Genomic DNA, 14,031 nt, shown 5'->3' on the forward strand with positions numbered 1-14,031 from the left:
GTGGTTGGGAAAGCTGGCCCTGTCTAGTGTGACAGCACCGCTTCGCAGGCGGTTTCAACCAGCTGGGCCTTTGTGTGTCTGTGTGTGTGCGTGCGTGCGTGCGTGTGTGTGTGTGTGTGTGTGTGTGTGTGTGCCATCATAGGTAATTCATCAGTGATATTTTAGTGAGGTGGGTGTTCGCCAAGTGCAGTGGGGTGATATCAAATAGCCTGTGGCCCGTGCCTGCATGTGTACACTGTATGTTTTCAATTTAGCAAAGGGGCCGATTCGTGACGCGCCGGAGCCGTGAACTGAGACAGGAAGCCACGAGGAGCAGCCCAGCCCCACAAAAGGCAGGGTATCCATTACCTCTCTATTGTTAGCCATAGCCAGGCTATTATTATAACCGGGAGTGAGACAGGGACGGCTGACTGCCGTTTTAGCACTGCCCACTTACCGACTCCCTGAAAGGAACCACAACAGGAACCGTCCCGGGTGCAGGGGCGGGGGGCGGGGCTAGCCAGGTGGGATGGAGTAGAAGGCGGGGCAGTAAGAGTGACAGCATATTATTGTAGGGGGGTCAGAGGTCGTAGGCGTAGGAGCAGTGTGATGAGGCTGATATGGATGAGATGACCTGCGTGGGGCTTGGTTGAAGCTGTTGCTAGATAGAGATTGTTCTCTCAGGGAAGAGGAAGTAGAAGCGTTAATGGAGCAGATGGAATTGGGCAGACAAGAAGAGGGGTCATTAGCTTTGGTGTTTGATGGTGTTGGTGTTTTTTTTTTTTTTTTTTGTTTTGGAGCCAGTCTAGAAAAGGGCACCATTGGAGCTGGTCTACTGTGTGAATATGAGGAGACATCGGGCAATGTCAGCTGCCAAGAAATCGCTGATGACCGCAAAAATGAAATGTATCTGTGTCAGGTTGAATAAAGTGAGACGGACGAAACGCTCCAAAGTGTGCACGTCCTCTGGCCCGACGCGCTCACGCGCTGATGTGAAAGCGTTTACTAAAACCCACATAGTAATGTGCAAAGAAATGCAGCGACGGCAACGGCAAATAATTATGATTAGCAGTTCCCCAGCAGACCCTGATCTTAAACCTATTTGTGCTCTATCAAGGCTATCTTCATTAATCAATTCTGGAAGAGTCCAGAGCGGATGCATGAAACAGTGCCTAGTTGATGGTTCGGACTCTCTTCCTGGGTGTGCGCTGGGGAACAATTTACTGCTGCTGGGCTGTGAGCTGAGTTGCTTGCTGCCTGAAAACCTCCCAGGATGGAAGACACCCAGTAGCTCAATTCTCAGCTTGAATCCTGGCAGGTAATCTGAGGAAACAGATGGATTTTTAGTTATATTTGGCAGAAGATTAGCCAACCCCCCCTCCCACCACCACCACTCCTTTCTCCCCCCCTCCTCCACTTCCTTCTCCACCTCCCCTTACCTTGCTCAGTGAAAATCTGCTGGTGCCAACTCCTGTTTGACTATCTGAATATTAATCCCCGATCAGGAGGGTGTTCCGCCTCCGCCTGTTCCCTTCCGATTGCCCTGTTCTGATGAGTGTGCTCCTCCACCGGCCTCAATCCTATCGCTGCTCTGTAAGGACCACATGCCTGTCCCCTTCCCCTGAGCTCCAGCGCCCGGGCCTTCCCTCTCTCCTCCACCCACTACCCCGTCCTGCTGTGTCGCTATCATCTGGTGCCCCCTAATTTGTTAGGAGGGCCTGATTTAGAGAGCGAGAGAAAAGGAAAGAGAGAGAGGGAGGGAGCGGAGGGGGGGAGAGAGAGAGAGACAGAGAGAGGGAGAGAGGGAGGGGTAGAGAGAGAGACAGAAAGAGAGAGGGGGAGGGAGAGGAGGGAGGGAGGGGGAGAGGGAGGGGGAGAGGGAGAGAGAGAGAGAGAGAGGGAGAGAGAGAGAGATGGGGGGAGAGAGAAAGAGAGAGAAAGAGAGAGGGAGGGAGAAGAGAGAGAGAGTATGTTTGTCAGGCCAGGTCTGTTTATGTCAGCCTTGTGGGACCTCTTGAGTAGCAGCCAAGGGGTCTGTATTTGCGATGTTCCCTCCACTTTTCTACTGTGTCTTTACACACTGTTCTGCATGCGTGCCGACCTCCCATCCCAGCTTTATTGTCAGAGGTGGTGTCAGGTCAGAGCACTCATCTCAGAAGTGACTTCAACTGCACATTAGAGTCATCCCCTTGGCGGTGCAGACAGGCTCGGGGTTCTGTTAATGATGTATGTGCTTGGTATTTACCCACTGAGCCAGATTATTCCCTTATGATCCAATTATCAGTCGGTCTCTTGTAGATTCCTGGGGCCTGGAGGGGTCATAGCTTAGCTGTGAGACCCAGCAACCAGGCCAAGCCAACAGCCACACGTCTGGCTATCCGTGCTCAGAGCTGTCAGCAGCTCCCGGAGCAGGGACATATCTCACTCCTCAATCATTGAGGTAATCGCTCGCATCTTCAAGGTAGACTACAACTACCGGTCTCCAGATTCCCCCACACTTTGGCTCAAGGATGCCTTGTGTTCTGGGAGAGAGAATGCGAAGCGGCTCTTGGAAATGTTCCAGGAGAAATGAGCATTCCCTTTTGGCAGACGTTACAGTTTCATAGAGGGTTCCCTCAACAGTCTCCTTTCTATTAAATATAATGCAGGGATTTGCAGTCATCACACTGCTACCAACAAACTAGGAATCTAGCATAAACTATAAGGATACCTCCTTGTGATTACAGGTTTGTGGTAGCAAGTCACTTTTTCGATTTAAGCTTCATCGGCATGTCGGAAACAGAACAATTCAGCATTGAGCATCTTCAAAAAGTGATACACAAAACGCTAACGAATCGTCGGACATGGCTGTATCATGACACAGTGGACACAGAAATAAAAATGGTACACCCAGTTAACACAGATGAATGTTTAGATTGATATTTAGTGCATGGTGCACTTTGTGGTTGTGAGCAGAGGAAAGCCCCACTACCCCAGAGGAGAGGACCGCTGCGTATGCCCATGTGCTCCCTTATCTGGCTTTCAGTGATTCTTCAAGTTAGACTGGTATTAGACACAGGAGTGTCTCACAGGGGTTATGTTCTGGTTTACTTCATACATAATGTTATGTCATTTGCTTGGGTGAGACTTAATGAGGTTGTCAAAAAAAATGCTTTTAGCATGATTTATGAAAACATTTTGCGTCTGACTTCCCCTAGCTTAACCATATTTTCATCCCCTGGTATTTTTAGTTTGTTTCAGAGAAATGTTAAACTGCTGAGCTCCTCCCTCTGTGGTGTGCTGCCTTCTGATTGGTTGGGCCTGATAGGTTGGGGTGGGGCTGTGTATTATCAGTGTCGTGCCTGCGCTGGTGCCCACCGCACAGTGACATGTTGCTAACCTGGTTCTGAGCATGAGAGAATGCGATGATTCAGGACTTGTTGTACAGCTGTCACATCAATGTGGTTCCCTTGCCTCCCACTGCTGCCTAATAGAGGAGCAGGCCGTTTAGAAAGGGAGAGAGAGGGGCGGGAGAGAGAGAAAGAGAGAGAGGGGGGGATGGAGAGTGGAAGGAAGGAAGAAAGAAAGAAAGAGAGGGTAAGGGAGAGAGAGAGAGAGAGAGAGATGGAGAGAGAGATTGGGGAGGGAGAGAGGATAGAGAGAACAGTGAGAGAGAGTGAGAAAGAGCGAGAGAGGGGGATGGAGAGAGTGAAAGGAAGAAAGAGGGTGAGGGAGAAAGAGAGCGAGATGAAGAGAGAGATTGGTGAGGGAGAGAGAGAGATTGGGAGGGAGAGAGGAGAGAAAAAGAGAGAGAGAGACGGGTAGGGAGAGTGAGAAAGAGCGAGAGAGGGGATGGAGAGAGTGAAAGGAAGAAAGAGAGGGTGGTGGAGAGAGAGCGAGATGGAGAGAGAGAGATTGGGGGAGGGAGAGAGGGAGAAAGTGAGAAACGGGGAAGGAGAGAGAAGGAGAGACAGAGAGAGGGCTTGGGGAGAGAGAGAGAAGGGGAACTTTCTTTGAACCAGATATGTATGTTTAATGTGGTAATGTTATACTATAATAATGATATAATAATAATAACAATATTGCCATGTTTTGATTGAAAAAGGAAATACTGCTGTTTGGGTGCGAGAGAGTATTGTAGGAAACCAGCGCCCTGGGTGTGTTGTTGTGTGAAGCCATGGGAATGTTCTGGACAACACTTCAAAGTCTCATGCCAATACGACTGTGAAGCGGTTTGAACTTATTTTCCGACGTCTATTAGTACTATAATCAAGTATAGCTTTAACCTGTTAACAAACAGAACCATTATCCTTCATCTACTGTTCACAACATAGTGGGCCTTTATCCCAGAGGTAGTGGGGCGAAAACAGGTGCTGCTCATTAAGTTAATTATGCAGCTTTAGTTATGCCAGGGGCCATTATGAACGACATGAGATACACCTGTGTTCACCCCTACTCGCCTTTTCACACGATCAAGCTCAGGCGTAGCTCATAACCTCAATTATAGTTCTGTTTAAATTGTAGGTATGACAGATCACCAGAATAGACATAGCTAGTCAAGTTAATATGAATTGACAATGCTGGTGCTGTGACAGACATAAAGTAAAACGGACCTAATGTTACAATTACAGGAATTGACCTGCTATTGACAATCTGTGAAAAGGGTCCCATGACACCTTTGTTATAATGGCCTATATAAAGGGCAGTTTGTTATGATGCAGCCAAACACCTCCCAACTAGTGCTCTAGCTCAGCCTAGATCACGGAGACTGTCTGTCGAAAGTGATCCAATATGATCGATTTATGTATTATATGAAAGTTGATCATTGGATGAAAGTAAGATGTTGATATTGTTTTTCAGGAAGGAACCTCTTTTGTTTTTCCTATAAAAATAACAAAAACAAGGTTTTAAATCTATGAAAGGTGAACTTGTGGGGGTTTATGCAGTACATGGTTGTCCACTGGAGGCCAGTGTGGTGCTGTTGATCATTTTCAGCCCTGTTGGGTTCTTCAATGCACAGTGAGTTTGGGTGAAGCCCTAGCAGCACAGAATGCTAACAGAAACCATAAATGAAAAACTCCCAAACAACTCAGCAACACAGATAGTCTGCACCTGTGTTGTGTGTGTGTGTGTGTGTGTGTGTGTGTGTGTGTGTGTGTGCGTGCATATTTGTGTGTGTGTGTGTGTGTGTGTGTGTGTGTGTGTGTGTGTGTGTGTGTGTGTGTGTGTGTGTGTGTGTGTGTGTGTGTGTGTGTGTGCCTTTGTAAGATAGAAGCCTGGATAGTTAGTACATCACCTCTGACATTTCACACTCATTTTACTGCCCCATTACACCATAACGCACACATGTGCAAACATACACACACACACACACACACACACACACATAGACACAACAGATGCTCATATATGCACGATGGTGTACCTGTGTAAACTCTTGTTTACACAAACACACACATACACACACACACACACACACACACACACACACACACACACAAACACAAACACACCCTGTCCTGCAGCTATTAAGCCGGGCCAAACAGGCAGGCGGGCTGGATCAGATAAAAATGAGGCTTGTAATGTGACCACAGAGACAGGACTGACAAGATCAATAAAAACCAGGGCCGTGGGTCATGGGGAGAACACAGGGAGCAGATGAATATGCCGTGGCTCTGCACAAAGCAAACCGTGGCAGAACAGGGCCGAACAGCCCTTTAATGTTCTGCATAGACACGAGATCCTGTCTATCCACAGGAGACACGGTCTCGCAAGCCTGACACAAAGCACAGAAACCGACAGGGAAGTTTGCCTTAGTGTTGTTTGTGTGTTGGTGTGTACGTGTGTCCATGTGTCCACATAGGTGTGTGTAAACATGTGTGTGTGTGTGTGTGTGTGTGTTCAAATGTGTGTTCAAACTTCCAACCCCTCCCCAGACTGTGCTGCTGTTACAGAACAAACTCAAACATCCAGCGCTTTAAAAGGAAGAAATACAAACAGTCGAACCACAGAGTGATCACACATAGGCATGCATTACATTAACACCTTTCCTGTTTTTAGAAAGGCGCCTGACTCTCTACACGCGACTGTGTTCATAAGAGCATGGTGAAAAAGTGTGTGCATGTGTGTGAGCGTGTGTAACGATGTGCGATGATCTGTCACAGTTTGCCCCTGTTTAAAGGAGATGTTTATATCCCTCACTCAAGAGCCGGGAGAGAGAGACACTTCTCAGTGTCTCTGCTCATGTTTGAGCTGACCCGATGACGTGTTGTTTTACGTTTCATTGTCCTAAAGTTGTGTGTGTGTGTGTGTGTGTGTGTGTGTGTGTGTGTGTGTGTGTGTGTGTGTGTGTGTGTGTGTGTGTCTGTGTGTGTGTGTGTGTGTGTGCTTGTGTCACTGTGTGTCAGTGTGAGTGATTGAGTAAGTGAGTGAGTAGATGAGAGAGGGACAGCGAGATATAGCGCACACGTGTGATGTGTCCTGAGTTTGTCTACATTTCCTATCCTAACCCTATCTGGTTATGAATAATTCCTACTCTGGGAAATGTTTTCTGTACATTCTACAGATGTTTGTTGACCTAGCAGATGAAATACGCAAATTTGTAAACAAATGAGCTGGGAAACTCATAGAGTTTCTTGTATGAGCTACTTGCTAGAGTGTTCTCTTTCTAGCAAACCCATCAATATACCAACGTAATGCATAGGCAGTTTACGATATCATGACTTTTTGGGGTCATGTTGGTAAAGCCATAAGGTGATATTGATGCTGAGAATTGTTTAACGTCATTATATTTTTAGAAGGGTGTACACTGCATATGGCTTGTGAGCCTTTCAGCATGTACACCCTGTAAAGATCCACATTGATGAACTTTGAAGTTTAGCCAGTCTGTGATTTGTCTCACAAGAAGTTAGAAGCCATCCCCTAATTGATGTTGTTCTTTTTATGTTCTTATATTTGTCATTTGTCATTCATTTTGATTGTTATGTCCTGTGTTTTTCTTCACTACATTGTCATATTTGATCATTTCCATATCATAAACAATCCAATGCCATATTTATTTTGCTGTTTGTTTTCCATCGTATTGCTTGTGTTGTAATGTTTTGTTGTATTTTTAGTTGTTCTTTTTGCCATCCCTTTGTGTTCTGTATGCACTGAGCTGTGCACACCTTTTATTTCTTTATGTTGTAGGATCAAAGAAGAACCAAAGCCTCAGCCTGCACAGTAAGTAAACTGCATTACCCAGAGTGCACTTGGCTTTGACACTTCTTCCTGTCAGTTGGTGCTGTGCGCTTCACGTGGCTTCCTCCTCTTTTGACTGGGAGAGAAAATGTAGGAGAAGTCATTGATTTCACTGAAAAAACAGCCATTTGTTTGATTTGCATACGTTTTCAAGTAATTGAGATGAATTGTGACCAGTAAATACAGAATATTTTTTGTGAAATCAATGATGGCTGCTTTTTCTTCTAACCATGTTGTACAATAACGTCCCTCTTTCCTTTCCCTTTGTGCTGGGTTTATAACTGGCCGCTGTTCCCCATCCAGTTTTTCATCTGCATTTGATTGGCTTGTGTGGGCTCTTACTGTATCCGCTTAGTCCTATTAGATGCATCTCCCCTGCTGTACTGTCTCTGCATTTTGACTTGATCTTCATGTAGGCAGTGTGAACATCTGTGTACCTGACTCACTACAATGACTCTGTTCCCCTAAAATGCTGCAATGTTTTGTGCAACCTGCATCTCCATTGGCTGTGGAGCTTTCCTCTTTTAAACTTCCCTACTGGATCCATGATCCATGTTATTTGTGCTGGTATACTGTATATAGTATGAGTATTACTGTAGCTATTTGTATTATTCTCTTCTTCAACATTCGGACATATAACTCCTTCTGCACTGTGATGCTTCTCTCTCTCTCTCTCTCTCTCTCTCTCTCTCTCTCTCTCTCTCTCTCTCTCTCTCTCTCTCTCTCTCTCTCTATCTATCTCTCTCTCTCTCTCTCTCTCTCTCTCTTTCGCTCTGTCTCGCTCTGTCTCTCTTTGTGTCTCTCTCTCGCTCTCCCTCTCTCCACTTCACCCCACCACACTATCTCTTTGTCTTTCCCCCTCTCTCCTTTCTTTGTCTACTGTATCTACCTCTGTCATTCTCTCTCTCTCTCACTCTCTCTCTCTACCTATATTTCTCTGTTTCTGTCTCTCTGTATCTCTGACTCTGTCTCTGTCTCTGTCTCTCTTTCTCACTCTGTCTTCTGTGAAACAACAACAACTGAATGACTGATTCTGTGGCTGGTTATCACCTGCGCTGTCCTGGTGTCCTCCTCCTCTCTCTGCTTTTGGTTCTGGTGGACCCCTTCCTCTGACCCCTCCCCCTCTAAGCTGTTGGTCCCACTTCTATTGGCCACAGCCCGCCTCCTCACTCTAAGCTGTTGGTCCCACTTCTATTGGCCACAGCCCGCCTCCTCAGTGCTCTGTCAGGCCACATTGTTTTTCCCACAATGCCTCTGCCTCTTCCTTGTTCTTGAATGTTCCAGTCACAGTGTTGTTTGCTTATTTGAACAGGTGGTTTGCCTTTAGTGGGATCACTGAGCTGGTAAATAACGTTCTTCAGCCCCAGGAAAAGTCCAAAAATGACAAGGAGCCCGAGCCTGACGCGTAAGTAAACAGATCCCTGCCTCTGAAAAGCCTCCTCTGCCAACCTCAACCACAGAGATCTCATAATAAAACGGTCTCACTGCCTGTGAAGGCTGAGCATGAGGTGCTGCCACCCGGTGGCCACACGGCGTCCTGTTGACTTGGGAATAGCTTCTCAGAGCATGTCAGCCAGGGGGTTTCTAGGGAGTTTCTCCAACGTTACATGCAACACTGACACAGACTTCCACCACACCCTGTGAGTGTTCTCACGAATCATGCTGCTATACAGTACGTGCAACAAGAAAGGTGTCTCAGATTGACGTAGAACACACTATGTGTAACCTTAGATTATGTATGTAACCTGAGGGCTTCGGTAGCGTTTCTCTAAGAGCTTAAAGTCGTTACCTCAACGGTAACTAGTTTGGATCTGTCATATTTCCAGGAGACGGGCTCATGTTGCGGGGCATGTTTGGCTTAGCCCGTGCAGGGCCAGAGGTAAGACGGCTCCGATTCGCAGGCGTTGGGGCGGGACAATGAGCTGCGTACAGTTACACGTCAGCTGTGGCGCTTGCGTTTGCCCGTGTATGACCCCCGATGGGTACCGTGACCTTCGGTGGCCAGTGTTGGCCCTGCACTCCGGCTGCACGACACATCGGTGGAGGCCGTTATCTCATGCTGTGACCCCCACCTCTGCCCTCACTTATCATCATCGCCCGTCTCTTTATTGTATTCATTCTACCGCATAGACTGATATGTAGTTCTCCCGCCATACAAATACCTATAGACATCATGCACTCACGCGCACGCACACACACACACACACACACACATGCACACACAGAAAGACTGACAAACACACACACTCATGAACACACTATGAAGAAATTATGAAGAATACTACTTGACTTTCATGCTAGCAGTACTGCTCACAGACGCCTCGCTATCTCTCTTCCGTGGTGTGCCAAAAAACATTGTGTTTTAAAAGTAGCATAGGAGCAACTTTTATATTGTACGCTTGTGATAGTTGATATATTTTTGGCTGCTCCACACAGATGTTGAATATTGATTCGCATTTAGCTCCATTTGCTATCTTTAGCGCACCAGTCTCTGTGCCGATGTTGTGCTGCCACTGTAGAAGGCCACTTTTGGAAAACATTGAATGGGTACCAAAAACCCTAGAACAATAGCGTTATCACTATTGTCCTCCAGTGAGATCTGTTCAACATGTCTACTTGCTAATCTCCACTCAGAACAGTAATCCTCACACAGGTCCAGATAGAAGCATGTTTCAGCACAATGGCAGGACACTCATACATGCACATGCTCAGCAATTACATTTTGGGCACTGAAGGTGCGTTTGTGGACGAGTGCAGCATGTTTGTCTCGCAGGGTTCTGTGTGGTAAACGGATAGTGCTGCTCAATAATTCACCAGCGCTAATGAATGTTGCAGAGGGACATGTGGGGCCAAACCAATTCTGATCGTCCATGTTATGAAGTCAGTGCAGTGTTTAGTTTCCAGGGAGACGCTCGATTGACACGTGTCATACAAAATGCATGTGAAGAGTACATAGTTCAGGCGTTCTGCCAGGGCCTCTCAGGACCTGTTAGGATGGTTGTTCACCTTTCATCAGGTTGACTCCATAAGCTTGAGGAGCTATTAATCTATCTGTAGTAAGAGGAGATGACCAGCACTGACCCCTGACTTTTTTATATATATATATATATATATATATATATATATATATATATATATATATATATATATATACTGTATATGTATTAAAAGGTATAGGATCAGTGATCAGTGTAATCATAGGGTAAGTCATTTAGGAGATCATTTTACACACAAACCCAGGTAAATAACCTGATTTGCTGTTAGCCATCTTGTTCAAGGATGTTCAGGGATCAAACCCAGAACCTTTTGGCTGGGAGTGGAACCTCCCTCCTACCACACCACACTATTTGCCCTTCTTAAGACGTCCGACATATCTGCCCTCATGAGCGTCTATGTTTGTGATCTCTTACGCTGGAGGTCTGTGACGCAATTTTACCGTGTGTGTTTCGTATATGATGCGTCTCTTTGTCTCGCGGCTTGACAGGATGGCATTATCCGTCTCGCCTTACTGCTGGCTGCCGATATAGAAACACGGGGGCAAATGATTCATTAAACGCTGGGGAAACCTGAGAAAGTGGAATTAAGTGGTGTTCTTAAACTCGCAAAGCAAATTTGATACACCAACCCCCCGACACCCACACACACACACACACACACACACACACACACACACACACACACACACACACACACACACACACACACACTGATCTTTCAGCATGGGGTGTGACACCAGAAAGCTATCAGGGACCAAAGAGTTTAGCGGACAGAGTCTGCTTTTACTTTCAACAATGTCATGCATTGTGCATGTCTGCGAGGGAAATTGGACTGAATATATATATATATATATATATATATGTCATATAGTTACTTATAACTTAACATTGAGTTCAAAACAAATATGTGGTGTTAATATACAGTATATATGTCCGAGATGGAAGTGAATCCCATATTCCCTGCTATTTAAAGGGAATATAAGAGAAAATTAGCAGACTGTGTAAGAGTTGTACTGTTTCATTGTTAATCTTAACCATGAGAAACGACAGTTTGGTCTTCTTGGGCCCATATAAACATGAAGGTCACGCACACACAAAAAGAAGAGCACAATTGGCACAAGAGGCTTGTAATGGAGCGTTGCATTCCCCTGACCTACCTGTTCTCTGCTTGCTTGCAGGAAATTGCACCAGCAGTTTGAATCCTACAAGGACCAGGTGAAGAAGATGGGCGAGGAGACCAAGCCGGCTCTGGACCAGAAGAGTGAGGCCCCTACCTGTGGGATTTGCCATAAAACCAAGTTTGCCGATGGCTGTGGCCACCTCTGTTCATATTGCCAAACTAAATTCTGTGCTCGGTGCGGCGGCCGGGTGTCTCTGAGGTCAAATAAGGTAACCCTGGCTTCCATGTTTTGGTGGCACTTATTACTATTTGCTCACAACAGTCACGCATGCACACACACACACACACACACACACACACACACACACACACACACACACACACACACACACACACACACACACACACACACATTACATCTCACACACCCTTAACCCCAACGGGCCTTCTGCTGCTCACATTACTTTTTAAAATCCAAAGATTATGAAACATTGACATTTAAATCTGGATTGGGGGGAGGGGAACAGAGCCAACATTGCATTACGGCCGCTCATTCCGCTCAGATTATGGACACAGATTATCAACATCCGGTCCAATCAATAATGCTCACACTCTGAATGCTTTCTTATTAACTCGCTTCACTTTCAACAGCTGACATTCACACAACACTACACCTTCCCTTATCTCTGTCTAACTGTCTAACTGTACTGTCTAACTGTCTAACCGTCTGTCTGTCTAAAGTCAACTGTTTGTCTTCCATGCCACTGGAGGGCGCTGTTGCTCTCTCTCTCCCACCTTCTCTCTTTATCCTAAATGAATCTAGTTTTACAGTTGTTTATTTATTTTCCGGTAGCAGTGCTGGTGTCTCTAGCTAACCTCGGTCAAATCCGCCCCCACGAGAATAAGCCGGGGCTTTTAGCATTTAGACTGCTTAAAATTTAGCATCATGAGCTTAGCTGTTTTTTTTCTGTTTTTTTTCTCATGTGATGCTGACCAATCCTCTGCTGTTGGTATATCAGATGTGTTTTGGTTCTACTGCTAATGCTTCTCACTCTTTCTCTCTAACGCTCGCTGTCCCTACTCTTGTTCTCTGTCTCTCTATCTGTCTGTCTGTCTGTCTCTCTGTCTGTCTCTTTCTCTCTATATCTCTCTCCCTCTCTCTCTCGGTCCCTCTCTCTGTCTGTCTTAAACTCTGCATTTCCCTGTTCCCTGTCCCTATCCCTTATTGCGGTCTTCCTTCTCTGCTGCATTCCTGCTTTCATGGAATTGCACCAGGAGGACAAAGTGGTTAGCAAACCCTTTTCTGTGTTTCCCTTGGATTGTCTCTTAATACAAACATCGCTCATCCAAACGCTGTCATGATATATATACACATACAGTGGTCAAAGCTAATCTGAAACCTGCCTCAGACTAATCTCTGTCCGTCCAATCTGTCCGTCTGTGGGTCAAATGGTGGTCAAGTAAAAAAATCGATGGCAAGCAATACAAATAATTTTATTGTTTTCTGTTGTTATTGGTTCACATTAACTATATTTGCATTGATGACAAAAAGAAATAGGAGCAACCGGATGATTAGGATGAGCCTAATCACACGGTTAGTGGATGGATGTACAATTCTTAATCGTCGATGCTCAACCATTTCTCTCTGCCCATGCGGCCTGTGATCCAGTAGGGTGGTACTGATCCATATGGCACCGGCAACATGGATCAAAGAAAAGCTTGAAATTACCAATCTGCCTGGGGCTGTTTATCTATACCAATTCCACTAAAGAAATATGGCATTACATTGATTCAGCAAGTTGAATGCATTACAGGGTTCATCGGAAAGGCATAGCCTTGGGTGAAGAATTGGTATTGCAGAAAATATGTTGTGTGCTTGGAAAGTTTCCCAGACGGCCCCGCGTGAAGGCATTCATCAGCGTGGAACGCTGCGTGTTTCGTCAGAACTCTTACGAATGACTGTGAATAGATGTTAGAATAGGCAAACTAACAAAAGGAATGAATGAACGAACAAACAAAATGAATAGCTGATTGAGTGAACAAACAAGCAAACAAAATGAATGAATGAATCCCTGGACAAACCAACAAAATGAATAGATTAGTCAATGAACAAACCAACAAGCAAACAACATAAATAGATGAATGAGTAAACTAACTAACTAACTAACTGAATTAACTGGTGAATGAGAAAAACCAAACAAACAAAACAAAAAATGAATAACGATTCAAATATGACTGAATGAATGAACCAAACAAACAAATTATGTCAGGACAGGCACACAGGAAATCCAAGTGGCCTCCTGATCCCTGATCCTCATTGCTCTATAAGCCTCTCATTGTTCCCGCTGAGGTCGGTATGACTGTCATGATCACTGTGTCATAGAGAAGGTATTAAAGGACTATACCGCTCTGGATGGGTTTGGACAAAAAACAAGGCTAGGTGTTTGATGCACTGTACATACTGTATCACTATCAACATGTATTCAATTAGCTTGCTGTATGTACTTTCATTCACATTTTTATCACTTTTTATCACAGATCATTAAAGCAAGATCAAAGACCATCATTCATATGATTTTAACCAAGCTAATTGCAGGCTTGAGTATTTATATGGCAGGCAGGACAGCAGCAAAATGTAGAAGATGATCAGAGAGAGGTAGAGAGAGGTAGAGAGAGAGGTAGAGAGCGGTAGAGAGAGGTAAAGAAAGGTAGAGAGCG

The 14,031-nt window shown here is 45.4% G+C and overlaps 1 protein-coding gene across 1 annotated transcript in view; it reads left to right on the top strand.

The window, feature by feature from the left end:
• Positions 1-14,031, top strand: part of rims2a (regulating synaptic membrane exocytosis 2a) — a gene marked incomplete at both ends in the record, with an annotated part of 135,376 nt that overhangs the window by 10,490 nt on the left and 110,855 nt on the right. The window contains 1 exon segment of the mRNA XM_084472195.1: positions 11,372-11,582. Coding sequence (XP_084328321.1) covers positions 11,372-11,582 — 211 coding nt within the window.

Source organism: Micromesistius poutassou (genome assembly GCF_964030765.1).
Source record: "Micromesistius poutassou genome assembly, chromosome: 8".
NCBI classification, from domain to species: Eukaryota; Metazoa; Chordata; class Actinopteri; order Gadiformes; family Gadidae; genus Micromesistius; species Micromesistius poutassou.